Here is a 26,358-nt window from a genome sequence, read left to right on the forward strand (position 1 = left end):
CAGTACTTATCAGCTGCTGTATGTCCAGCAGGAAGTGGTGTATTCTTTCCAGTCTGACACAGTGCTCTCTGCTGCTACCTCTGTCCAAGTCAGGAACTGTCCAGAGCAGGAGAGGTTTTCTATGGGTCTGCTATAAGCTCCCGCACCTGTGCCACCGCTCCCTTCCTGTTATGTTTGAATAAACCCACCGAAGATTGACTTGCCTGGTGAGTGCTTGGATTCATTTCTTCCTTCGTTATATTTTCTATGGGGATACTGCTCTGGACAAAGGTGGCAGCAGAGAGCACTGTGTCAGACTGGAGATAATACATTACTTCCTGCGGGACATACAGCAGCTGATAAGTACTGGAAGTCTTTACATTTTAAAACAGAATTAAATTACAAATCTGTATAACATTCTGACACCAGATGATTTAAAAGAAAAATCCATTCATAGGAGTTCCCCTTTAATGTCGCTATAGTCACACTTACTTCTGCCAGCAGGTCACATGCATCACATGACCACAGCTCCCGGTATGGGTTCCGCAAGATAACTCTGGGCTTGTAAACATTGGATTCAATGATTCTGAAAAAGACCAAAACATTCAGCGTTAAATTTTTTGTAATTTACTTCTAAAAAAAAAAATCTCAATTCTTCCCATACTTAGTAGCTGCTGTATGTCATGCATGAAGTGTTTTAATTTTAGTCTAAAACAGTGCTCTTTGCTGACATCTCTGGCCGAGACAGGAACTCTGTCTCGGTTTTCTATTACTCCCCAAAGAAAACCGCCCCTGCTTTGTCTCGGCCAGAGAGGTCAGCAGAGAGCACTGTGTCAGACTGAAAATAAAACACTTCCTGCAGGACATACAGCAGCTAACAAATATGGGAACAATTGAGATTTTTTAATAGAAGTACATTACAAATCTATCTAAATTTATGATACCGGTTGATGCAAAAATATCTACACAAATCTAAGGGTCTGCAGTGGATTTTAACCATCATGTGAATACATACCACCTGAGTGTATGACAGCTAGGCCTCGGGACTGGGACAGGGTGGTAGATTTCTGCACGCCGGCAGTCAGCACCATTGTAGGTCTGTCTAGCCGCACTTCTTGCTCCTCCTGGCACAGGATGCATGTAAGAACTTCTTTGTCAGGCACGGATGGTCCACGCTTGGGACCCAAAGTGATCTTGGAACCTCCAACAACTGGTAATGAGCTAAACAGAATCAATACTTAACACATTACATATAATAATAGACAAGTGGACATAAGCAGCATTTACAAGCTATCAACCTATAGAGCAAACCTATTGTGGCCACTAAGAAAAGTCATTGTCTACCAGGTCCTAAGGGAGGGCACAACTTAGAGGCAGAACAAGCGGCTGATACTCTCCTACTAGAAATGGTCTCTCATTTCAAACAACTTCACTCCATGTGATATCCTAGGTCAGGGGTAGTGAACCTTGGCTCTCCAGCTGTTGCAAAACTACAACTCCCATCAAGCTAAAGCTTTGGCTGTCCAGACATGATGGGAGTTGTAGTTTTGCAGCAGCTGGAGAGCCAAGGTTCCCCAACCCTGACTTGGTGATTCTACCACCAGGTGTGCAAAGATAAAGACATATGTGTGTGTCTCCTAAGGAACCTCACTGTCTTTGTAAGGTAAATCAAGGCTTCCCACTCCTATGCAGCAGTGGTTTCAGAGCTTGGTGTAACCCCTTCCTTGCCGTGCATATATCCAGCTTCTGTATCTAATTTAGTCTGCAGGCTTTCCTTCATGGTCAGTTTAACCACTTCCTTGCTGCGCTGCTTTTTCTTTAATTTCTGCCCACATAGAATCTTGCAAACCCAGCGCATCGGTAACCTCTTCACCCCCATCCTGCCATTTATAGCGTAATATGTAAAACCCTTGAGATCTTACTTCTCCTCACTGGGAATGCAAGGCGTCTGTGCTTCCTGAGTGGTGTCATATAAAAGTTTGTTTGTTTCAATAAAATTCTTTTGCATAGCAGACATCTGTGCCATGATCTTCTGGCGGTGAAGTCTCGCTGCCTCTGCCTTACGTTTCCTTTTTTCTTTGTCTTGGGAGCTTTGTCCCTAACAGTGGATACAAAAAATAGGTAACCCGAAACATAAAAAAACAAAACAAAACCGTGGCATAGCAGACGTTAGATCGGGTATTGAAAGAGCCAAGTACTGGGTTGCATGGTTGCTGAAGCAATTAATTTACTTGGACTCATGCACAAAAGTCGCATGGAAGCCTCAGCGAGCCATCAGCCCAGCATAGCGTTGCAAGAGGGGCTGTGTAAGGGCCGATCAATAAAGTAAACGAGCGCCGATCCTCTAGAGCAGCCTATTACACGGCTCGATAATCATGCAATACAAAACAATACATACCTCTCCATGCTCCCGGTGTCTTCCCAACTCCCTGCCCGCTCACCAGAGCCGGTTCCTGAAGTGACAGGCCGCTAAGCCAATCACTGGCTGCTGTGGTGCCGTCCCAGCCAGTGATTGGCTGAGAGGCCTGTCACTTCAGTCACCAGCTCTGAAGTTCCACCAAAGGCTGCAGGGAGTTGGCAGAAGCCCGGAGAAAACTGTGGAGCGCGGAGAGGTAATGTATGAGCTTTATTATTTTATTTACAGATTCATCATCCGTCGGCCGCACATCGCTATTACACATAGCGATGCCAGGTTGGCCGCCAATGATTTTAGGGCAGGACATAAAGACACAATCAGCCGATGATCAGCATCATCGGCTGATCGTTTTCTTTATTACAATGAGCGATGATCTGGTAATCGGCCCGATTCAGCAGATTATCGCTCCGTGTAATAGGGCCCTAAAGGAACATTTGTTCTCTTCTGTTATCTCAAATAGTGAAATAGTTCTAGACTTTCTGGCCTTACTGGAAAGTTGTAGGAAATGATAGTACAAGATAGAACGCCACCATCTCTGCTTACCTCATCCACTTTCCCAACATCACCAGATGACATAGCGATTGCCATCTGACCAGATTTCTCACGAAGTCTTTTCACAGATTCCAACAACTAGAACAACAAACGTCTAATAAAATCCACTGGGAAAGACTAGTAGTAATAATAAACTGCTAAAACTTATTTGCCCCCCCCCCCCAATACTACTGAGGACCCCTGGAGGTTTATGGTAGAGAGCAAGACAACTTATTACAATATTGAGAATGTGGTGCTATTTAATATAAACCTTATTTCTGTCCTCTTTAATGCTATAGGTGGACAGAACCCACCTCTGGGTAAAGTATCATATACCTACCCCCTCCTGCCGCTCCTGGCGCAGAAAAATCTCCACCTGCTCAATATGTAAATAAGCAGAGATGAGTCCGATGTCCATAGGAAATCACTGCTCCAGAGATTTCTCTGCGACAAGATCGGCAGAAGAGGAAAATTATATGATCCTTTATACAAGGGTAGGGTGGGTTCTGCCGCGGGTGCCAAGTTAAAAAAGAAAATATAATAAATACTGAATGCATATGCCCTGTTGGTTGTTCATGATCATATACAGACTGAGTTGGATATAAAATGTTTCTGACTAGATCCGCCATACCCAACAGCCCTTACCTGCCACACCCAGCTAATCATGTCTTTCTGGGCCTCGAGTTGTGGTACACCTTTCAGCTTCTCCAGCATAGTCACAAGGCTTAAAGCATTTACATCTGAACTTCCAATTCCTGCCCATATTAAAAAAATAAATAAAAATAAAATTATATTATATATATAAATATACATATATATATATATATATATATATATATATATATATATATATATATATATATATATATATATATATATATATATATATTACACATATTCACAATGTTAATGGCAGACAAAAACAGCAGATGGATATTTTACATCAGATGTGGTACCAGGAAAACATGTGGCCATAGTGAAGTGCCAACTAGGAGATCACAGACAGCAGAACAGAGAGACCCAAAAACATTTGTGGGGACATTTACAAAGCCTGTGTCATCCGGCAGTCGCAGGTCGGGAGGGACTCATTATGCGCCTCTTAGTGAATCCGGAGGAGCAATTGGGGTGGGGCTTTATTTAAGACTGTCGTATGAGTATGCCGGTCTTTATAAATGTCCCTCTTAGAGTAAAAGCTTACTTACGTGATGCCTTGTGATAGAAATCAAATGTTACTTCTTCCTCAGCTGCCTTCTGTAGCTGATACTTTTCTTCTATCAAACCCAGCGCTATAATATGAAGTGCCTATAATGACAGAAGAAACTCATCAGCACCTAGGAGGAAATACCCAGAAATAAAAATAAATAAATAATAAAAAAAATATATATATTATATATATATATATATATATATATATATATATATATATATATATATATATATATATATATACACACACACATACAGGTGGTCCTCGGGTTACGACGGTCTCGAGTTAGGACGTTTCGTGGTTACGACGCTTTGTTCCGACGCCTTGTTCCGACCTACGCGGTTCCGCCGTAAGTCGAGTACGTGCAGTGGCGGAAGAATACAGTACAGTACTGTACTATACTATACAGTGACAGGTTCCAGACTGAGAAAAACAAGTCTCCTGGCTGCTATAACGCCCTGCATTATGGCTCCCAAACCTAAGCCAGACTCTGCTGATGCCACCTGATGTACCTATGTGTTTATTGATACTTATGTAGGGTACTGTGTTAGCATACAGTAGGTGTTAGGATAGGCTAAGTGTTTACAGCACAGTACTGTTATTATGGTACAGTACTGTATGAATGTATGATCCGACTTACGGCGAAATTCGGTTTACGACGCCGCGCAAGAACGGATCAACGTCGTAAGTCGAGGACCACCTGTATATATATATATATATATATATATATATATATATATATATATATATATATATATATATATATATATATATATATTCTCCCACACACATATGTTCCCTTATGCTCGCTCCCAGAAGAGTCTGGGGGTACTGGACGGAACTGAAAGATACCAACCCCTAGGTGGAGGAAGCACCTGTGTTACCTCTTTTTTTTGTACAGCCCTGTTGGCAGGATAGTGGATGCATCGTACTGCCTCTCCATGACCCTAACGCAGGCGGGTTTATATGGCTACACTGCTCGGACACACTTCATTGCATTGCAAAATGTTTACTGAAAAGATTTAAAGGGAGAATATGACTGTACCAGCTGTATCATGCCTTCAGTCCACATGACTGCATCCTCTGTCGCTGCCCTCTGTAGGACAGTTCGGAGAAGGTGCATCATGACATCGCAGTACAGCAGGTTCCTGACATTCTGAAAAGCTGGAGCAAACTCTGGAGGAGGCGGCGGAGGTAGCGCTGTTCAGACCAGGAGAAAAGGAATACACAGATAAATGCTGCTCCAGCTCTGTACAGTACACCGGTTACTTAGCCGATATTACAGATGTTATCCAGGATTACCAAATCACAGCTGCTTTCTTCCAGAAACAGCGATACCCCTGTCCCCTGTTTCTAATCCCGGATGACCCCTATAAATGCTGACACACTCACCTTCAGAGCTATTTTCTTGTTTCCTCCTTTTTTTCTGTGTATGCTCCGCCTGTAAAAGGAAACATTTTTCAATAAAGATAATGTCTGAATAAAAATAAAGGACTGGTTGGCAGCCATAATGTAGGGTACAAGGCCATAACTTGCTGCAATTCATCTAGTTGACTGTTGAGAATTAAAAGTCTAAATTCCCTTTCCCGCAATGTCCCGCCCCAGTCACTGATTGGCTGAGCGGGCGATCGCTCAGGTGGGTACGTGACGTCACAGCTGGAAAGGCTGCAGCACACCGCCGCCTGTCAATGGGACCCGGGAGCAGCGCTACAGGGCACGAGGATCGGTAAGGTCGCTTCCTGACTTTTTTGAACTTGGTGGGACTACAATACAAGGACATTCTGCATTGCTACAGGGGGTCTGTGTTTATGACTTTTAACTACTATGCATGTTATGGACACATCATTAAAAAGGTAATCCAGGGGGGCAAGAGGGCAGGGGGTGGTGGGAACATAATCAATCAATCCTGATGCCCCTGCAACACTACTGCTCACGGTCACCCGCTGGTCTCCTGTATCCTCCCAGTCCTGTGACCTCACAGCCCCGCTCAGAAATGTCCGCTCAGTGACCGAGGAAGGACACTAGACATGAGCAAACTTGCCGAAAAGACTGCCTGGAAAACATGGATACAGTCTATGGCCAATGGCTATATCCCTTCATTTTCCAAGAAGTCTTGGGGCTGCACCTACTCCAGGCCACAGGATTCAAATGCAGATTGTTTAGGTCTGTGGGAAGTTTGTTCTTCTCAAGACACATCTGCAGTCACTGAATGGCTGAGCAGCTTACGTTTGCCCGGGGTACCCCTTTAATGTGTACTATGTGACAAAAAGGAACGCTCCTGAGTGGACAGGTCCTTCAATCACTCATTACTTAGGCTCGGCTCACACCACTGACGTTGCATACGGCATTCATTCAAAATAAAGTGGATGCACACCAGGCATTTCTTAAACTAAACCACAAGACAGGGCCCTCTTTACCTTACTGCGTTGGGTCTTGGTGTAGTGATAGAAAAACACATTGAACTGGCTAAGATATTCATCCTTCAATTCATAGACTCCATGACCAGACACGCCTGGCTTTCTAGAAGACAGGGAACATATGATACAGAGTTAGTAAAGCAGTACAACACATGGCATTGGCATTGCACAAGGAGGAGACGTGGTTTGGATATAGGTGATCTTTTACTAGTCCTACAGACCAGATGGTCTGCTCCGTTTAAGAGGTGCACCTAGATGTCTCCTGAGTTCCTTCTACTACAGATATATTCAGACTGTTGTTCTGTGGACTATAAGTCTCCTATATATTGTCCCCTTCAAGACATGGAGACAAGAAATAAACTATACGGCAAGCAGAAGTTCCAAAATTACTCAACATAGTGATCTGGAGAATAGGCAGAGTTTAATCCTATGTATACAGGTAAAGTAGTCTGTACGTGCACAGTCCCTTCTCAATCAAATGAACAAAAGAGGCCAAAGATTTGCTGCTGCTCTGGACAGTTCCTGACATGGACAGAGATGGCAGCAGAGAACACTGTGTCAGACTGGAAAGAATACGCTGCTTCTTGCAGGACATACAGCAGCGGATAAGTACTGGAAGACTAAATAGAAATAAATAAATCTACAAAAATTCCTGAAACCGGTGGATCTGAAAGAAAAGTTTGTTCGTCGGAACACTCCCTTAAGTCTCCGAGCTGCTATACACTTTATAACTAAGGATGAACACTTACTTAAAAGTGGCCACTTTGTTGATCAGGGTATCCAAGCAAATATCTGTATTCTCCTACAAACAAATTCTAGAATTAGAGAACAGTTTACACGTCACTAGCATAAACTAGCAGTCAGCCATAAAACTAACTTCACTCCAACACTCACAAGCAACATGAAAGGGAATCTGTCACTAGGTTTATTCCATGTTAAATGAGGGCAGCATAAACTAGTGATATAAATGCTGAACAGATCGGTGTATTGCTTACATTATTCTGTTCAGCCGTTCTCCTAATATGCAGGAGAATATGATTCTTGCCACATCCCTCCCCCCAGCTGCTGATTGACAGGTGACTTCCTATACACAGCATGGATAGATAACTGCCAATCAGCAGCTGATGGGCGGAGATTTCTGCTTCTCATGAATATCCAGGACTACTGAGCTCATGCACATAATAGAGTGGACTACTTATTGTCCATGTTATTCAAGAGGAGATCTCTGGATCAGCTGCACAGAACAGTGTAAGTGATACATCATTCTATTCAGCTTCTCTGTCACTAGTTTATGCCGCCTTGAGATAGGACACCATAAACCTACAGACAGTTTCTCAATATCAATTTCATTAACAGGATAAATCATGCAAAATAGTATCCTCTCCTTTGAAATGGGTCAGCCTTCATACATTAATGTGTGCACATAGTCCGGCCTTGGGTGCTAGGCACATGTGGTGCGGTACAGCATTCTAGGACTTAGTGCAGGAACTGTTCATACCGTATCTGGCAAGGCTTTGGCAATGGCACTGTGTGCCATGGGTTCAATGCAGAGAAGATGAATGATCTCTCTCATGGTGCATTCTTCTTTGGTAACATTGCTGACTCCCGGCATATACCGCTCACCTGTAAGGGAAATGATAACAGTAGAGATGAAACCTAGTCACCACTTGTGTAGTCGCTCTCTATTCCTAATCATATAATATTCTATCATAGATACAACACTAAAGCTTGCCTCTCATATCTAACGTGCAACGCACCCTCCTAGTTCTAAATATACCTGATCCTTTGTTGCTATAGGAGATAAGCCGATGTCACAAAAGAGCCAGGCAGATTGTGGATGTCTATAAAAAGGTCAGGTGAGGTCGCTGCAGTCTGGCTATGTGTATGATCAGCTATGGAGAACAAGTATCTGGACTGGAACTATTTATTGTGCTTGCTCATATATTTAACAAGCTAATTCATTTAAAGGGGTATTCCAACAATCAAAAGTTTGGGAGGCCTCATAAAATATTAAAAACAGAGCACCCGACACGGACGTGCTCTGCCACTCCACTGACTTGAAGAACAATTGTCCTCTGTTCTCTGCAGAAGTTAGACCCCCGCCATTTGTTACTTCTGAGGATAGAGGATAACTTTTAATTGTGAAAATATCCCTTTAAGAAAAGTTTATTTTATCCTCTCAGGAACAGGTATGAGTCTCAGTACAAATTCTGCATTGAAATAAAACTTTACTCGCCTTCTTGTTTTTTCTTTATTGACAAAGAGGTGACCGGTTCTTACCAATTATGCATATAAGAACATGCAGCATTTCCTCAATGAGAGTGTTCCACTGTCTTGTCTGGTCCTGAGGAGATAAACAGAGCAATAAATCATGGTTCTTGGTACCAATTGGGATATTGGGAAAGTCAGGTGATCCAGTCTGTCCTTAGTACGCTTTTTCACATAGACAGCACTCAAGTACATACATACTATTTTGATCTAAATCATATAAGTCAAAGGATAACTGATGCATAATTTTTTGGGGGCAAACACAGAGTTTTTTATTTTCATTAAAGTATTGTATTGCCTCCCAAAAGTAATACAAATCACCAATATACACTTATTATGGAAAAGCTTATAAAGTGCTTTTTTTCCCTGCACTTACTACTGCATCAAGGCTTCACTTCCTGAATAACATGGAGATGTCACTTCCTGGATAACATGGTGATGTCACTTCCTGGATAACATGGAGATGTCACTTCCTGGATAACATGGTGATGTCACGACCTGACTCCCAGAGCTGTGCGGTCGTGGCTGCTGGAGAGGATGATGGCAGAGGGATGGTCAGTGTCCCTCCAGGGCCTGTGTCCCTCAGTGTCCCCCTGCCATCATCCTCTCCAGCAGCCACAGCCCACATATCTCTGGGAGTCGGGTTGTGACATAACCACGTTATCCAGGAAGTGACATCACCACGTTATCCAGGAAGTGACATCACCATGTTATCCAGGAAGTGACATCACCATGTTATCCAGGAAGTGAAGCCTTGATGCAGTATTAAGTGCAGGGAAAAAAAGCACTTTATAAGCATTTCCCATAATAAGTGTATATTGGGGATTTGTATAACTTTAGGGGGCAATATAATACTTTTATGAAAATTTTCGACCTAATACTTCTATGAAAATTTTCTCCTAACGCAAGCAGCATTTGCAGCATTAAAAGTCCACAACTCACTGCCACAATTAAAGTCAGCCAAAAAAAAACGTGTTGTGTGCATCATACCGATAACAAAAGTAGTAAAAAGTCATACCATGTCTTTGGTCGGCATAGAAACTGTAGACAAAGCTTCCACAAGCTCATATCTATCCAGCACCAGGAGCAGGAAACTATTTGGATCCATATACGAAGCCCCAATCTACAGAGAGGAAGGAAACTTGTACGCCACATGAAATGTTTTACAACGTTTTGTAGACAGAAAAGCATTACACACAAGAAGTCAGATTTCTATGTAATAAATAGAGATGGGCAAACCTTGAGGATGCTTGGGTAAATCCGAACCTGAGCATTTGGTATTTGATTACTGGTGTCAAACAGCGTTTTTATACTCACCCTCACTCCTGGGTCCATCTTTGTTCGAAATTTCCTGCCACTCACAGGTCCCTGGAACTCCGGTTGGCGGCATCTGTTTTTTTCTTCCTACCACATCTTCGGCTGGGAGCATCAGATGACTGACAGCCTCCCCTAGCCAATTGGAGCTGAGCAAGCTGTGAGTCATCTGACAACGTAGCGGGGGGGCTGGCATGGGTTGTATACCTGCTAGCTGTCCTGGCACTACCAGTTAAAGGGGTTGGCCACTTCATAGTAAAATAGTTCAGTGTACAGTATCAGTACGTGTACTCACTGTACATGATGTCTTGCTCTGTGGCGAGTCTGTCCATAAGATGGCTGACATGGAGGAGCATGTGACCATGCTCCCCATCCAGTGTCCACCACTAAGACTTTTTTTGCCAATGGAGAACACTGGAGGCGGGGCATGGTCACACGATCCTCCATGTCGGCCATCTTATGGACAGACTCACCACAAAGCAGGGCAGCTCAGCCTGGAGGAGAGGAGTGAGTCTGATTTTAGCTCTATGAGGTACACAGGGAGCTGCTGTCAGTATATACAGTGAGTACACAGGGAGCTGCTGTCAGTATATACAGTGAGTACACAGGGAGCTGCTGTCAGTATATACAGTGAGTACACAGGGAGCTGCTGTAAGTATATACAGTGAGTACACTTAATACTGTACGCTGAAGTATTTTACTATAAAGTGGCCAAGCCCTTAAACTAATATACTAGGCTATGCACATGATAGACCCCGGAAGGAGTACTCTAAACCTTCCTACTGGAAACTTAAGATTTATGAATAAACATAAGTACCTGAAGCATCAAAATGTCTTTATCATACATTTCTTCTCTGCATTTGACATCATGATAGTAGAAAACCTAAAAGGATAATATGAGATATATAGATAAATATTTCATAAGAACCTACACAAAGTAAGACTATAAAAAAATCATATTTATTAGATTTCAATAGACCATAAAATCTTAAAGGGGAAATATCAGCAGGTTCATAGCTCCATATAGCGGTGGGGAAACTGAGGAGGAAGGTATGTGTGAGCCTCCACCTCTTGCACTGGTCCCACGCTGTTAGTAGGGGTAAACTCCACTCCGGAGCACAGCTAGGAGCACTGCCACGTCATCCGGCCAGGCCCTTCTAATGGTTAATCAAAATAATGGTAAAGAAATCCCGGCACTCGCTACTGTAATGCTTATGGTGAGCTTAATTGCATAAAGCTGCTAGCGGTCTTTTGTCATAACTATTGCCTCGTGCACCGCACCACAGACGCCACCGGAGTGCCGGTTGATCAACAGAGGGGGTGGGCCGGATGACGTGCCAGTGCTCCAGAGCTGAGTTTACCCCGACTAACAGCCCGATACCGGTGCAGAGGAGGAAGGTAACACACATACCTTCCTCCACAGCGTCCCGGGTGTTATAGGGGGCCATCAGCAGGTTAGATTTGTCTAACTTGCTGAGAGTTCCCCTTTAAGATTATTTAGGTATTCCAAGGCATTTCTAAATGTTTTTGTTGCTACTAGATCCATCTGTATATGAAATAAATCTCATTGTAGTATGTAATTGAAAAGCACTTTGTTAGTGGTCACATTCCCACAGGGCTGCACATACACAGTGTTGCCATTACTCCAGTACAGACAATGTAATTATTCATGTGACTGATGGGTGACATTGAAGTGGAGGCCCATGCAGAAACTTCTTCACATCCCCAGGGCATTAGGTGATGATGAATGATCTGTTCTACCATGTGTCTATACCTGGCTAATGATGGTGAGGCCATTTCTCTTCCACATCTCAGCAGCTACTTGACCAGCAAGCACCAGACATCGCAATGGACTTTCAATGAGAAGTTCCACCTGGAAGTCGTTCTGACCGATACAGAAAACATTCTGTCAGGAGCACATATATAATAAATATATATATATATATATATATATATATATATATATATATATATATATATATATATATATATATATAGATATATATATATAGATATATATATATAGATATATATATATAGATATATATATATAGATATATATATATATATATATATATATAGATATATATATATATAGATAGTTTATGAAGTTGGTAAAGAAGCTATATATGTATGATGTATAGAAATGTAGGGGGAGATTTATCAAACATGGTGTAAAGTGAAACTGGCTCAGTTGCCCCCAGCAACCAATCAGATTCCACCTTTCATTCTCCAAAAAGTCTGAGGAATTAAAAGTGGAATCTGAGCCAGTTTCACTTTACAGCATGTTTGATAAATCTCCCCCATAGTGTATATCTAGACAGTATAATATAGAAATAAGATGAGTCAAAAGTCTTAGGACACCCTGTTATTTCAGAAGCAAAAGGAAAAATGAAGTATCTGAACAACACAGCATAATGTGTGAGGGGGCCTATCTTTTAGCTCAGGGATGGGGAACCTTTAGTCCTCCAGCTGTTGCAAAACTACAATTTCCAACATACCTGGACAGTCATTGGCTGGCCATGCATGATGGGAATTGTAGTTTTGCAACAGCTGGAGGACTAAAGGTTCCCCATCCCTGTTTTTGGCTATGTCTCGAACATGGCTGCCACCTTGAAAGCAGTCATATTTGATGAAGGGCAACTTTCTCCAATATAAAGATGGTCATGCAGCCTATCAAAGACAGAATGCTCTCAGAAATTGATTGCTCTCATCAGATTTGCAATATCTCGTGTGGTCCATAAGTTATCAACACAGTAAGTTGCAAAAAAAAAAAAAAAAAAATGCCTTCGGCTCTGTGTTCAGTGCCAGGGACAGCTCACTGAACACGTCTAACAGCTGAGCATCACAGGGACAGTGTACAGTTGCTGCTGTAACTCTCTGCGTTGATAATAGGGCAGTTCTGGTCTCCTTCGATACACTGCATGACCACAATCCCATTAGAAAAACTTGCTCATAATCCAAATTGGCAGCTTTAAAGATGGTGGCCATGTTCTCGACATAGCCCCTTCAGCCATTACCCCCTGGGAAATCTAGAGCTACACATTTTAAATTTAGTTTCTGAAAAAAGGGGTGCCCTGAGACATTTGACTCACAGTGTGTATTTAAAGATAATATAATATTATATATATATATATATATATATATATATATATACACACACACACACAAATATATATATATATTTTTTTACATTTCTATATACACACACAAACACTAGACAGGCCACAGCTTTTACAGCAGGGTGGTGGTCAGCCCCTTCATTGTAATTATAATTTATAAGCAACCAGTTATACCAGAGAAATAAGGTCTTGTAGTTTGGAGAGGACTCCCGTTTTACTCATTTGTGAATGCAGACCTGCAAAAACAAAGTGTTAAGATGATCATAATAACACCACCCCAAAAAGATGAATCTGCAGCATTACAACTTATTTTTCCACTTAAAACATTGCTAGCCTATCCTTTATAATAAGCCATGGACCAGTGGTGGTTCAACCCCCAGAATGAAGCGACAGTACAGAAGCTCATCCATACATAGTCCCAATTGTTCTGATGTTCCTCAGGAAACAAAAGATTTTGGACTCCAACCATCAAACACTTAAGATCCCACAGGTGTCAAACTCGCAGCTCTGCAGTTGTTGCAAAACTTCAAGCCCCATCATGCATGCACAGCCGGAGCTTTACCTTTCTCTGCTCAGGGATGATGGGAATTGTAGTTGGGCGCAAGTTTGATACTCCCAGGTAGGGCTGGGCGATTAATTGAATGAAATCGATAAATCCTACTGCTCCTCCTGCAGGTCATAGCAGGACCACACGCCCGCTCCCGGGGAACCGCAAAAGCCACCCTACCAAACACACACCCACCTACATGATCGCAGCCCTCACCCGAAGCACCGCAGCCCGCCCGCACCTGGAGCACTGCACTGCGGCTCCTTAGAGCACCGGAGACATGGAGCTGGTGCCCGCTTCATGGTGTGAGTTGTGTTTACTGTGTGGTGCTAGTCAGTGCAGTCAGTACTGCAAGACTACTCTACTACTACCCCCAATACTACTCTACTACTACCCCCAATACTACTCTACTACTACCCAAAAACTTCTCCCCATACTGCTCTACTACTACCCCCAATACTACTCTACTACTACCCAAAAAACTTCTCCCCATACTGCTCTACTACTACCCCCAATACTACTCTACTACTACCCAAATACTACTCCCCATACTGCTCTACTACTACCCCCAATACTACTCCCCATACTGCTCTACTACTACCCAAATACTACTCCCCATACTGCTCTACTACTACCCCCAATACTACTCCCCATACTGCTCTACTACTACCCCCAATACTACTCCCCATACTGCTCTACTACTACCCCCAATACTACTCCCCATACTGCTCTACTACTACCCCCAATACTACTCCCCATACTGCTCTACTACTACCCCCAATACAGCTCCTAATACTGCTGTACTGGTTGCCCTACCATTGCTGCTACTACTACCCCCCACTCCTCATACTACTATGCCCACTACTGCTACTCCCCTTATCTACTACTACACCCCTCATCTTGCACACCTGCTAACATCCGGGAGAGGGGCAGATGAATGCTGACAGGGTTCCTGGAGACTGTGAACGGATAGCTGTGATACGAATGACCACACATCTCTACGGGAGTCTTCTGCTGAGGGGTGACTGGTTTAATGCACCGAAGGACACTATGATGACAATCCTTGTAGGTCTTCAGCAATACACCTTCCTGTAACACAGAAACAAGAGGAAATGTTCATGTCATGTGTGTATAGAGATTATGAGTGATGGCTAGCAGGGAAATGTCACTATATAACAGTACATTGATCACAGATTATAGATGGCAGGGCATGTTCTTACATTGCTGGAACACCACTCCTGGATTAACATCAGTACGTTCTTCAGCTGCATCTGCATGGCTATGGCGGCCTCCCAGTCAGAGTCCATCTCCACATGCTGTCCTATCATTCTGCTTATTGCCTCCATGCCCTGAACGACACATACAGGAAAGTTAAAAGGGTACACAAGTTTTTGTGCCAGAGATTTGTAATATACTTCTAGTAAAAAAAAACAAATCACCAGTCTTTAAGTACTTATCAGCTGCCGTATGTCCTGCAGTAAGAGGTGTATTCTTTCCAGTCTGACACAGTGCTCTCTGCTGCCACCTCTGTCCATGTCAGGAACTGTCCAGAGCAGGGGAGGTTTTCTATGGGGATTTACTGCTGCTCTGGACAGTTCCTGACATGGACAGAGGTGGCAGCAGAGAGCACTGTGTCAGACTGGAAGGAATACACCACTTCCTGCAGCTGATAAGTAGTGGAAGACTTGTGATTTTTTTTTTTAAATAGAAAATTACAAATCTCTGGCACAAGTTGATCTGAAAAATTTTGGCCATTCTGATAAATAATCATAGTAGTTAAAGTATTACAGTTAGACAGTCAGGGTTTTTAGACATCCACTAAACAGTAGTTTGGAGAAGCACAGTGCTAAGCTCTTCACTCCCCAGCTCACTGCTGGAAATAGAATATATAGTAAGTCTATGGAGCCTGGATTTACTGCAATAAGCCAGATAGAGCAGTGTGCTGTCAGTGAATTGCTCAGCTGTGTGCTAACTCAGACTGCAATCGCCTAAACCAGGGATGGGGGAACCTGCGGCCCTCCAGCTGTTGCAAAACTACAATTCCCATCATGCCTGGACAGCCGTTTCTTAAAATCGACTGTACTATTTCTGCAAAAAAAAAAAAAAAAAGATACGACAGTGACACTTTAAAAGGGTTTTCCAGCCCTAGCAAAAAGGGCTGAGGGGGAAGAGGATACACACCACTGTATCCTCTTCCCCCTCAGCCCTTTTTGGTCTGCGGAGGGAGGGAGGGAGAGGTAGGGGGGGGGGGTCTGGCTATGACTTATGACTTTTTTTTTTTCAATGGCACCCTGAGCCAATTCTAAAATATTTGTAGTGTGGACTTATATAATAAATGGAGTTCAAATCTTCATCACAAATCTGGCCTCAGTTGTCATACAATGGGAGGAATGATCAGTAGATCAGCAGTATGACATCTAGTTTGGCCTTGCTGTGCTGGATACACTAAGCAAAATGAAATCAAGGCTACATGCCAAAAAAACGCTGAATAAGACGCACTTGTGCTTGTGAAAACCAGCCAGTGCCATTACCTGCATACATGACAATACACGTAATAAGGAGTTAAATCCCTCCACAAACTTTTCTTTTAGTTTCTCTGTCCATGATGTCGGTTTACTTATGAGAATATACCTAAGAAAGGACAACAGGAAAGGTAAAATCTATTTATTACAAATGCTGGAAAATATTACAAAAAGAGGATAAAAAAAAATACACATATTACATGTAGGTTACAGATCTGTGATTTATTAACTATCTAAGCAAATGCTGACAGTAATAAATCCATCCAATCTCTACAAATAAGGGGTCAATTGTTAGAGAAAACTACAAGAGAACTTTACATGTCCTATAGGGATAAACTGGGGTATATATTCTATTTGAGGTAGACATATAGATAGATAGATAGATAGATAGGAGATAGATAGATAGATAGATAGATAGATAGATAGATAGATAGATAGGAGATAGATAGATAGATAGGAGATAGATAGATAGATAGGAGATAGATAGATAGGAGATAGATAGGAGATAGATAGGAGATAGATAGGAGATAGATAGGAGATAGATAGGAGATTGATAGACAGTAGATCTATCTATCTCCTATCTAATACAGTAATTTCATATCACTAGAATATGCTATCACTTTACGATAGGTGGCTGATCGGCACCCCACACCATGACCCCCATGATCCTGGGTGGATGTCACCTATGCAAACGGAACAGAAAAGTAAAAATTTTAAAAGGTAATAGGCAGCTGAATGATATGAGAACTTACTTAAGGTCAAAGATGATGGCGTAGACTCTGCAGAATCTGTCCTGACTGTAGCCCTGGAAATTAAACTTGTTTTCTGAATCCAGATACTCCGGCAGCACCTCCAGTAAGGTCTCCGTGATGACTTTTATCACACTCTGTTCTTCAATGAGCAGCCGAGCCTATAAGTAACACCATGTTGGTATAGTATATTTATTTCATGTACAATTGGTATATCTATGCATCACAGGATAGGACATGTGTATCAGAGAGCGGGGGCTCCCCATAATCCTGAGAAGAGGGTCCCTGGGACTTTGTTGTGAGTCGTGCAAACGCAACGCCGCTCCATTGTCTATGGAGTTAAAGGGAATGTGTCATCAGAAAATTACTTATTGTGTAAATAATGTTTATGGGTGCCTTCATACGTACCGGACTCGCACTGGATTTCATGCTGTGAGTTTGCAGCGAAATCCGCTGCAGATCCTGGTAGTGTGAAGTTAAATGGGGTTACATACCCGCAGTGGTGATAAGAGGAGGCTGCTGTAAAGTGATCTGTACAGCATTACAGCGTCATGTGACACCAGTAGATAGAGGAAATAGCAGCTCTCTGTGGAATGACCTCTCCACAGGTCACAGAGCACGCTCAGTAATGTCTCACATTCATATCAAGGGGACAGAGTCTGCCTGTTGTCGTCTATATCCATGAGGCTTGCGGTAAAGCATGCCACCAAACGCTGTTAAAAACAGCTCAGGCAATATGGCGACAATGTACAAACAGTGAAATAAAAAAATTTACAATAAGAAAAAAGAACCAGATTAGAATAAAAGAATATGTTTCAGTATTTGACGCTAATAAGTAAAAGAAAATCGAGGTGACACTTTCCCTTTAATGAAGGTAGTTATACGTTGCATCTCCGACAGCTTCACATGTGAGCCACTTACTGTTCTCTTCAAAACTAAGATTTCTGGTCCCATTCCTGAGATCCCAGGGCATCCCAGCAGTCAGACCCGTGCAGACACTTCCTCTATTAGAGATGCAGGGCTGTAGTCTATCTACCTATGTGTATGAGAATGGGTCACTTCAGACTATGCCAGGCCACTTACCAGGGTGGGAACAGTGAACACTTGCACGGAAATTGCTGTGACTGAGATGTTTCTGTCCCGCTCATCATCCATGTGTTCCTTCTGAACTTTCTTGTAACACTAAAAAGAGAATATGAGGTCTTAACTATCCAACTTAAGTACTGAAACACACACCTTGCAACACCAAGAAAGAAAAATGGTGGAAATCATGGAAATCTCAGGATCGATAGACATGGTAATCATATGCAAGTGATGAAAAAGTGAAACAATATATTCTAAACATCTCGATTCTATTTAGTATGAGCGCCACACACAGCAATACACACAGGTATACGCCTCTGGCATGGTATCAGTGCCGGTTATTGAGGGATGTTCTGCCACGCTGATCATGCAAATCATTACTATTTGCTGATGGCAACTTCCTTTTGCAAATGCCGACCAATGACTTCCCAACTGCAAGACCGGTCCGGAGACCCTGCTGACTATGGAAGCAGCGTGGTAGTTCTCTCCGGGCAGGAAAAGTGACAGGCGTTTTGGCGCTGAAATCCGTTCTGTATTAACGGAATTGTGGCCACACGCATGCGTGGTGTCTGATGTTGCCCGTGGGACCTCATGTAATAATGGTTTGTATATTTTTGCATTTTTGTGCCTATCTTGTTTCCCACTATGTATGTGGATTTTTTAGATGCATCTTTTTACTTTATGTTCCCTAATTATTGATTGTACTAATTTACTATTTTAGATATATTTATACATTAAATACTTTAAGTCTATATCAGTTAGAGATGAGCGAACCTGGAGCATGCTGGAGTCGATCCGAACCCGAACGTTCGGCATTTGATTAGCGGTGGCTGCTGAAGTTGCATAAAACCCTAAGGCTATGTGGAAAACATGATATAGTCATTGGCTGTATCCATGTTTTCCAGACAACCTTAGAGCTTTATCCAAGTTCAGCAGCCCCAGCTAATCAAATACCGAATGTTCAAGTTCGGATCGACTCGAACCCGAACCCGGTTCGCTCATCTCTAATATCAGTCTACATTTCTAACTTGAGGACCTACACTTTTCTTTTACTGTCTTAATTGGAAAACCACTTTAAAAGATAGATCCGTATATTCAAATAGAGCCCCACTCCCATCCATTGTTATAACTACGATTACAATGAATACTAATACATCAATGCAATAAGGAGCCTCTTTCTGTTTTATGCTGCCCAGGCTACCTTTATTAAGCACAGTCACTTGTCAAGAGTCTAACAAAAAGATTCTTTTTTTCTTCTAATACTTAGCATCAATTACCTTCACAAACTCAATGGCAAATAATTTCTTATATTCCATCTCCATGAAGAAACTGCTAAAGATCAGATCGTGCAGCACTTTCCTGAAGCCTGGAAACCGGAGGAGAGCAGAAATGAACAGGAGAACACAAGGATATAAGGTGTTTTACATGGTTTATATTTGGTTTTACTCCCATTGTGTGAATACTGTATTTAGAATTTTTTTACATAGTTGAATAAGTGATTTGGTGGACTTCTCACTATTACCTTACATCAGAGGTAGGGAACCTTGGTTCTCCAGCTGTTGTAAAACTACAACTCCCATCATGCCTGAACAGCCAAAGCTTTAGCTTGTCCAGGCTTGATGGGAGTTGTAGTTTTACAACAGCTGGAGAGCCAGGGTTCCCTACCTCTGTCTTACAGTTCTGTTTTGACCTCTCATCCATTTTACTGCTACCCTACCACACTGTGGATTTTCTGCATGCAAATCCGCAACCTATGCCCCCAGCGTGCATGCTTGCTGTTCAGAACCCCGCTTACGCATTTGGTAGGTCTCCGCTCATGTTACTGTATACAGACAGACCTACTCACAGCAATGAACATGAACACACACACAAGACACACACCTTTATGGAGTTTGGCGTCAGAAAGGATGAACAAGCTAACGTGGCACGACTGCTTTACAGTGCTTGTTTGCGGCTCCAAACACACTTGGCAGAAGATCTGGCGAAAGTCGCCTAAAAACAAACAAAAAAAACAACAACACAAAACGAGTTTATTATCGTCCCTATAGGATGGAATGGAGGCAGCCTAATAACAGTAATACGGGCAGTATTTGTTTCCTATCCACTCTCAACTCTCCAAATACAGAGAAGTCTGAGCTTACTTGAGTAGGCTAAAAGCTTGTTCAACCAGATCCCAATACTGCAAGCCGCCGCTTGATGCGCCATTACTAGAAAATGAAGAACTTCAACATGTAGAGGCCTCAGAGACACATTTTCAGAGTATGTCTGCAATATAAAAAAAAAGCATAAAAGACACTTTAAAAAAAATAAAAATGAAAGTACGGGAAACAAGATATCTAACAGCTATGACAGATCATTCACAAGTTACCTATTCTGAATGGAGGGGTCGGTGTAAAGTTGCTCTTTGCATATTTGTAGTCCTGTCTGTAGAGAGAGAGCTATGAATGGTGCATGAGGCCTAAGGGCCCTATTACACAGAACGATTTTTAACGATTAACGACTTACGATAAACGATTGCAAACGAGACTGTTTATCATTAACCTGAAATCGTTCACCATATTACACAGAGCGATGGTCGTTAGTTACGATCGTTATTGCGATCGTTATTATGATCGTTATTCCTTCTGATCCCAGCAAAACAATGAACAATGTGCAATTAAACTGAACGATTAGTGAACAAATGTGGAACTTGAGTGAACAAATGTGGAATTACAGCGAACGATTAACGATAATTTTAGGTTCAGATTTAAAACAACGAGATACGAACGATTTTTCGATTGTTGCCTGCAATTACACAGAACGATTATAGTGTAAATTCGAACAATATAACGATTTTTTGTACGATAATCGTCCCGTGTAATAGGGCCCTAAGATTCACACAATCTGATGAAGCTGATTCCCTGTTACACAAGGCCATTCAGAGAACCAATCGAGCACAGACCTGTCAGGTCAGCGCTCGCTTGCTCCTCATTCTCACCTCATTCACCAGCCCATGGAGCAACGGCAGCAGATCATTACCATTTGTGTTTCAGCCTGTTGAAAGACATTGTGCATGTCGGCTGATCGTTGTCTTCTATTACATGAAACAATTATGGCTTCTTTTTAATGCCATGAGGATTAATCACAGTGAGTTCATTAGCAACTTGACCTCAGAATAAACCTCCCAGCATTACAAAGAAGCTACAAAGTTAGAGATACAGCCTGCCAGGAACTTGTTTACATTAGCCCCGAGGGAGAGAGAATGAGGGAGACAGACAGAAAAGCTCTCACACAGGTTTTTGTGTCTTTAGCAGAGAGTAGAAGCTCAGAATTGAGGGAAGGAGACTGAATAGATAACAACGAGTATGGAATGAATTGTTAGTCTCGCCATTGGCAGCAACATATCAAAAGTTACAATTGAGTGGAATATCCCTTTAACGGGGGATACATGTTAGATCCTGCAAAAGCCCGTATGGTATAATTCAGCAGTCTATCTGTCTATGATCTGTACTTCTTCTTACCATCTGGCAGATTAGCAGGAGTAAGGGAGATATGAGGAGGTGGTGAGTAAGGGAAATAATAACCTAAAAAATAGGACAAGTTTGGCTCTCCCACATTCTTACATTTGTAAACTAAACGAGAAATGATGTCACAAAACGTTTGTTAGCTGGAAAAGTATTAATAAGAAGCGATTACCTTGAGCTTTTCTGCAATTTCTCGACATTCTTCTAAAGAGCCTTTTTTAACAGTCGTTCGTCCCTGGTTCAGGGGTTCAAGAGATTAGAAGATATTAAACCACTAATACTGCGGCAGGATTATCAGGTATTGCAGCTACGGACAACCAAGCAGCTGTGTGTGAGGTGGGTATGGTGAACAGGCTGCAATGCTATTGTCTTGTTAGAAAACTTTAGCTATGTCATGGGAAGATGTGTGAACTAGGCCTAAGGGTTCATCAGGACCACAACCACAACTGATAAAAACTTTTGACAGGTCTCTATAATATGTCAAATTTCCAAATGAAAGACTTTGCAGGCCTATCACTAAGATATGTCCCCAATGTCCAATCATGGGGGTTTTACATGGTCATGGTCAATATCATAATGTATCTTTGGCCTATTCATAGGAGAGGACACTAACATTTGATCGGCAAGGGTCACATCAGACTGCTTAGCCTGGCTATTGAATATAATAGCTATCTAGAAGACGATGAGCAGATGTGACAGACGTAGAAGCACAGGGCTTACCAAGAGCTGCTGCCACTTCTGTTCTAGCAATCAGGTCTGGCTGGTGGCATATGCTATGGAGGAGCCTTTGATGATGAGACACAACACAGCAGTCACTGACCTGTCTCTCAGCTGCACTGGTTATTGCCTGGGCCTCTTTCATGTCACAGCCCAGGGATCTCTGCAGACTGTAGAAGTAGTGATCATTGGAGTGGTGTTCATCGCTGTACAGCACACAGTAGTAATGGTCCGACTTGTCTGGGCTGTAGAGAAGACATATGGATGGTGAGGACTATGCATGCAGTCACATAACTATGAATACCACCCTACTCAGATTTAAGAAACACTTTGCTTGTGTTTTTAGGGCCCAGAATATACCATGATACCATGATGCTTAGTCAGACTCATGTCGTAAGTCTATGAAGTCCGACTCTTCTCACTGACACAAAGCGGGGAGAGGACTGTGCGGCTCATAGTACTCTTCCAGATTGGTCACAGTCTAAACAATGATCAAAATTTTGCTGATTGCAGGAAGAGTCAACCATTCCAACCATGCCCATTCTCGGTCCCAGCAGTCAGAACCACAGTAAGCAGACGCTTATCTTCGTGTACAGGGGTTACCTTCCAGTAGGACAACCCCTTTAATTCATATCTATCTCTGATGTAAGCAATGAAAGCAGTTACCTACTTGCCATGAGCAAACTTAGCTGACCTTTATACTAGTCTTCATATGTTACCCCCTCCCCTCCTGTTCTGTACGCACAGCTTGTGTGACTTTCTCTTTCTGAATAACACAATAGAGGTCGGGCAGGCTTGTTCCGGGAGGGTTAGGTATGTACACGAGATTGATATGAAGGTAGAGGTAACGGCAGATGGAGCACTACAATATGGACTGGCATGCCACACGACTATAAACTGCAATCAGAACACTAAATGTACTACCCTAAGGCCTCAGTCACATGTTCAGTGATTTTTCAGGTCCGCATATAGGACCACTATTTCTGTGATCTTTAAAAAATGGTCCTTAACCCATAGCTGCACCAGGACGTTACTGAACGTCCTTGTGCCGCCATGGGAGTTCAGAGGGGGGTCGCGCGGCGACCCCCATCTGAACTGCCGCGATCCCGGGTGCCGCATGTAGCCCGGGATCACGGCTATTAGCAGGCACGGTCCGATCGCCGTGCCCGCTAATTAAGTACTTAGAAGCAGCTGTCAAAGTTGACAGCTGCTTCTAAATACTTGCTTTTATTCATCCCTGGTGGTCTAGTGGGGGGATCGCCCCCCTGCTGCGCGATTGCGGGGGGGCGATCCCCGCATCCATCCCGGGCCGGGGTCTGCGCCGTAATGGCGCTGATCCCGGCTCGGCATTCTATTGCTTTTGGCTGCAGCAGCCAAAAGTAATAGAACACCGATCTCATGGATTCATGCAGTATAACTATACTGCATGGATCTCTATGAGAGATCAGAGTGCATATACTAGAAGTCCCCCAGGGGGAATAACCCTAACCCCAGGGGGGGAATAACCCTAAGCCCAGGGGGAATAACCCTAACCCCAGGGGGGCTTCTAGTATATGTGTAAAGTAAAAGAAAAATTTATTTTTAATAACACAAAATCCCCTCCCCTAATAAAAGTCTGAATCACCCCCCTTTCCCCATTTTATAAATAAAAATAAATAAATAAATTAATAAACAAACATGTTTGCTATCGCCGCGTGCGTAATCGCCCGAACTATTAATCACATTCCTGATCTCACACGGTAAACGGCGTCAGCGCCAAAAAATCCCAAAGTGCAAAATTGCGCATTTTTGGTCGCATCAAATCCAGAATAATTGTAATAAAAAGCGATCAAAAAGTCATATATGCGCAATCAAGGTACCGATAGAAAGATCACATCATGGCGCAAAAAATGACATCTCACACAGACCCATAGACCAAAGGATAAAAGCGCTATAAGCCTGGGAATGGAGCGGTTTTAAGGAACATATATTTTCTTTAAAAGGTTTTAATTTTTTACAAGCCATCAAATCAAATAAAAGCTATACATGTTACATATCGTTGTAATCGTAACAACTTAAGGAACATATATAACGAGTCAGTTTTACCCCAGGGCGAACGGTGTAACCCCCCCTCCCCCCCCCAAATAAAAAAAAAACATTTTTTCTTTCAATTTCACCACACATATAATTTTTTTCTGGTTTCCCGGCACATTTTAGGCAAAAATTACATCTGCCATAGCAAAGTACAATTAGTTGCGCAAAAAATAAGGGCTCATTTGGGTCTCTAGGTGGAAAAATGCAGGCGCTATGGCCTTATATACACGAGGAGGGAAAAACGAAACCGCAAAAATGTAAAAACTGGCTGTGTCCCCTAAGGGTTAATCGCATTCTCAAAAATGTTGAACTGGAAGAAAAAAAAAATCTGCACTAGGACACGTCCTATTTTTTAACGGAACTGATTGCAGATCCGTGAAAAAGCGTAATGTGTGAACAGCACAATAGAAAACAATGGGCAATAAGTTCACCTATGGCCAATAAGTGGACCCGCACGTCAGCATTGTGGGACGTGTGAACAAGGCCTTACACTATGGGATTGTTGCTGTGTCTCCAGCCATATTCTTTGTACATGTGGATTCTCTTTTGCTGGTACAGACCCTTTAGGGTACTATTACACCAAGTGCTTTGTTGTTGACGACTAACGATTAACGATCGCTACGGCAAACGACCCAAAATCGTTCACCCAATTACACAAAACAATGATTGTTATTTATGATCATTCTTGCGGTCGTTTAGTCACCGCTATTGCGTACGTTTCAGCTATGACCTCTTATTCCACTGAACGATTTGCGAACGATCAAACGATAGAAATAGGTCCAGATCTTATTAAACGATCAACGATTTCTCGTTAATCATTGCCTGCTATTACACAAAACGATTATCGTTCAAATCTGAACGATCTAACGTCCCGTGGAATAGGGGCCCTTACTATGTACCTACCATTGGCTCAATGACTAAAGAAAAGATAACAATGTGATTACCTTGTCTTCAGAAAGGCGGGCAGACTCTTCTTCTCCTCCCAGATAAGCATGTCCACAATATACTGTATGACAATGGGAAACACTTTCCTAGTTTGGGATAAAAGCTCTTCAGTTAATCGAAACCCAGTGTCCTGAAAGAAACCAAAGGAGGGAGGCGTTAATTCAATGACCTGTGTGTGTGCGGGTTTTCGCCAGGTACTCCACTTTCCTCCTACACTCCAAAACAGGGGGACAGAACCTTGGCTCTCCAGCTGTTCCAAAGCTACAACTCCCATCATGCTAAAGCTCTGATGGGGTTTGTAGTTTTACAACAGCTGGAGGGCCAAGGTTCCCTACCCCTGCTGTAAAACATACATACAGGTGAATTTAGATTTATGTAGCGCTACTGAATAAGTTGGCACTATATAAATAAAAGGGATTATTGTAGGATACTGGTTCCATTATTCATTCGGCTATAACTAATGATTGTGGGGGGGGTCGCCATCTCATCTTAACTTTGAATGTGTCTCTGCGACATGTCATAGAGTTAAAGCGAGCCTATCATTTAAACATGTTATAGCCACAAGTCAGAAGTTTGTATCTGTGGGGGTCCGGGTGCTGAGACCCGCGCCAATTGCTAGAACGAGGGGGCAGACACGCTCAGCAGCGCATGCTCTGCCTCTTCATCTCCGCTCTCACTGGTAAAGTAGCAGTAGACAGAATTATAAGGGAGTCTAAGAAATTTTTGGCTATTAGGTCTACTGGAAGTCGCATAGGCTGCCATTATAATTCTGTCTACTGCTACTTTGCAAGTCAGAGTGGAGATGAGGGGGCAGAGCATGCGCTGCAGAACACATCAGCCCTTTTGTTCTAGCGATCGGCAGGGATCTCTGCATCTGAACCCCCCACAGATACAGATATGTAGCTATAACATGTCAGAAGTTTCTTTAAATGATAGGTAACCTTTAAATAACAGTGCTTTAAAGT

General features: G+C 42.6%; 1 protein-coding gene across 4 annotated transcripts in view; it reads right to left on the bottom strand.

Moving 5' to 3' along the window:
* UBR1 (ubiquitin protein ligase E3 component n-recognin 1) overlaps positions 1-26,358 on the bottom strand; it is a 50,678-nt gene that overhangs the window by 14,203 nt on the left and 10,117 nt on the right. For 3 of the 4 annotated variants that reach the window (XM_069951173.1, XM_069951172.1, XM_069951171.1), the window contains exons 5-31: positions 25,393-25,523; positions 22,479-22,620; positions 21,831-21,893; positions 20,297-20,420; positions 20,037-20,147; positions 19,433-19,521; positions 18,156-18,254; positions 17,076-17,233; positions 16,333-16,432; positions 15,022-15,150; positions 14,710-14,890; positions 13,429-13,490; positions 11,907-12,017; positions 10,950-11,015; positions 9,837-9,941; positions 8,831-8,894; positions 8,049-8,173; positions 7,300-7,352; positions 6,551-6,653; positions 5,526-5,574; positions 5,179-5,333; positions 4,129-4,228; positions 3,572-3,681; positions 2,939-3,025; positions 1,902-2,077; positions 995-1,200; positions 472-565 (exon numbers count right to left, since the gene is read on the bottom strand). In XM_069951173.1, the coding sequence (XP_069807274.1) occupies positions 472-565; positions 995-1,200; positions 1,902-2,077; positions 2,939-3,025; positions 3,572-3,681; positions 4,129-4,228; positions 5,179-5,333; positions 5,526-5,574; positions 6,551-6,653; positions 7,300-7,352; positions 8,049-8,173; positions 8,831-8,894; positions 9,837-9,941; positions 10,950-11,015; positions 11,907-12,017; positions 13,429-13,490; positions 14,710-14,890; positions 15,022-15,150; positions 16,333-16,432; positions 17,076-17,233; positions 18,156-18,254; positions 19,433-19,521; positions 20,037-20,147; positions 20,297-20,420; positions 21,831-21,893; positions 22,479-22,620; positions 25,393-25,523 (2,993 nt within the window). Of the gene's footprint in view, positions 1-471; positions 566-994; positions 1,201-1,901; positions 2,078-2,938; positions 3,026-3,571; positions 3,682-4,128; positions 4,229-5,178; positions 5,334-5,525; positions 5,575-6,550; positions 6,654-7,299; positions 7,353-8,048; positions 8,174-8,830; positions 8,895-9,836; positions 9,942-10,949; positions 11,016-11,906; positions 12,018-13,428; positions 13,491-14,709; positions 14,891-15,021; positions 15,151-16,332; positions 16,433-17,075; positions 17,234-18,155; positions 18,255-19,432; positions 19,522-20,036; positions 20,148-20,296; positions 20,421-20,523; positions 20,554-21,830; positions 21,894-22,478; positions 22,621-25,392; positions 25,524-26,358 lie in introns of those variants that run through there. The other variant, XM_069951174.1, reaches the window with a different exon arrangement.

Source organism: Dendropsophus ebraccatus, chromosome 13 (genome assembly GCF_027789765.1).
Source record: "Dendropsophus ebraccatus isolate aDenEbr1 chromosome 13, aDenEbr1.pat, whole genome shotgun sequence".
NCBI lineage: Eukaryota > Metazoa > Chordata > Amphibia > Anura > Hylidae > Dendropsophus > Dendropsophus ebraccatus.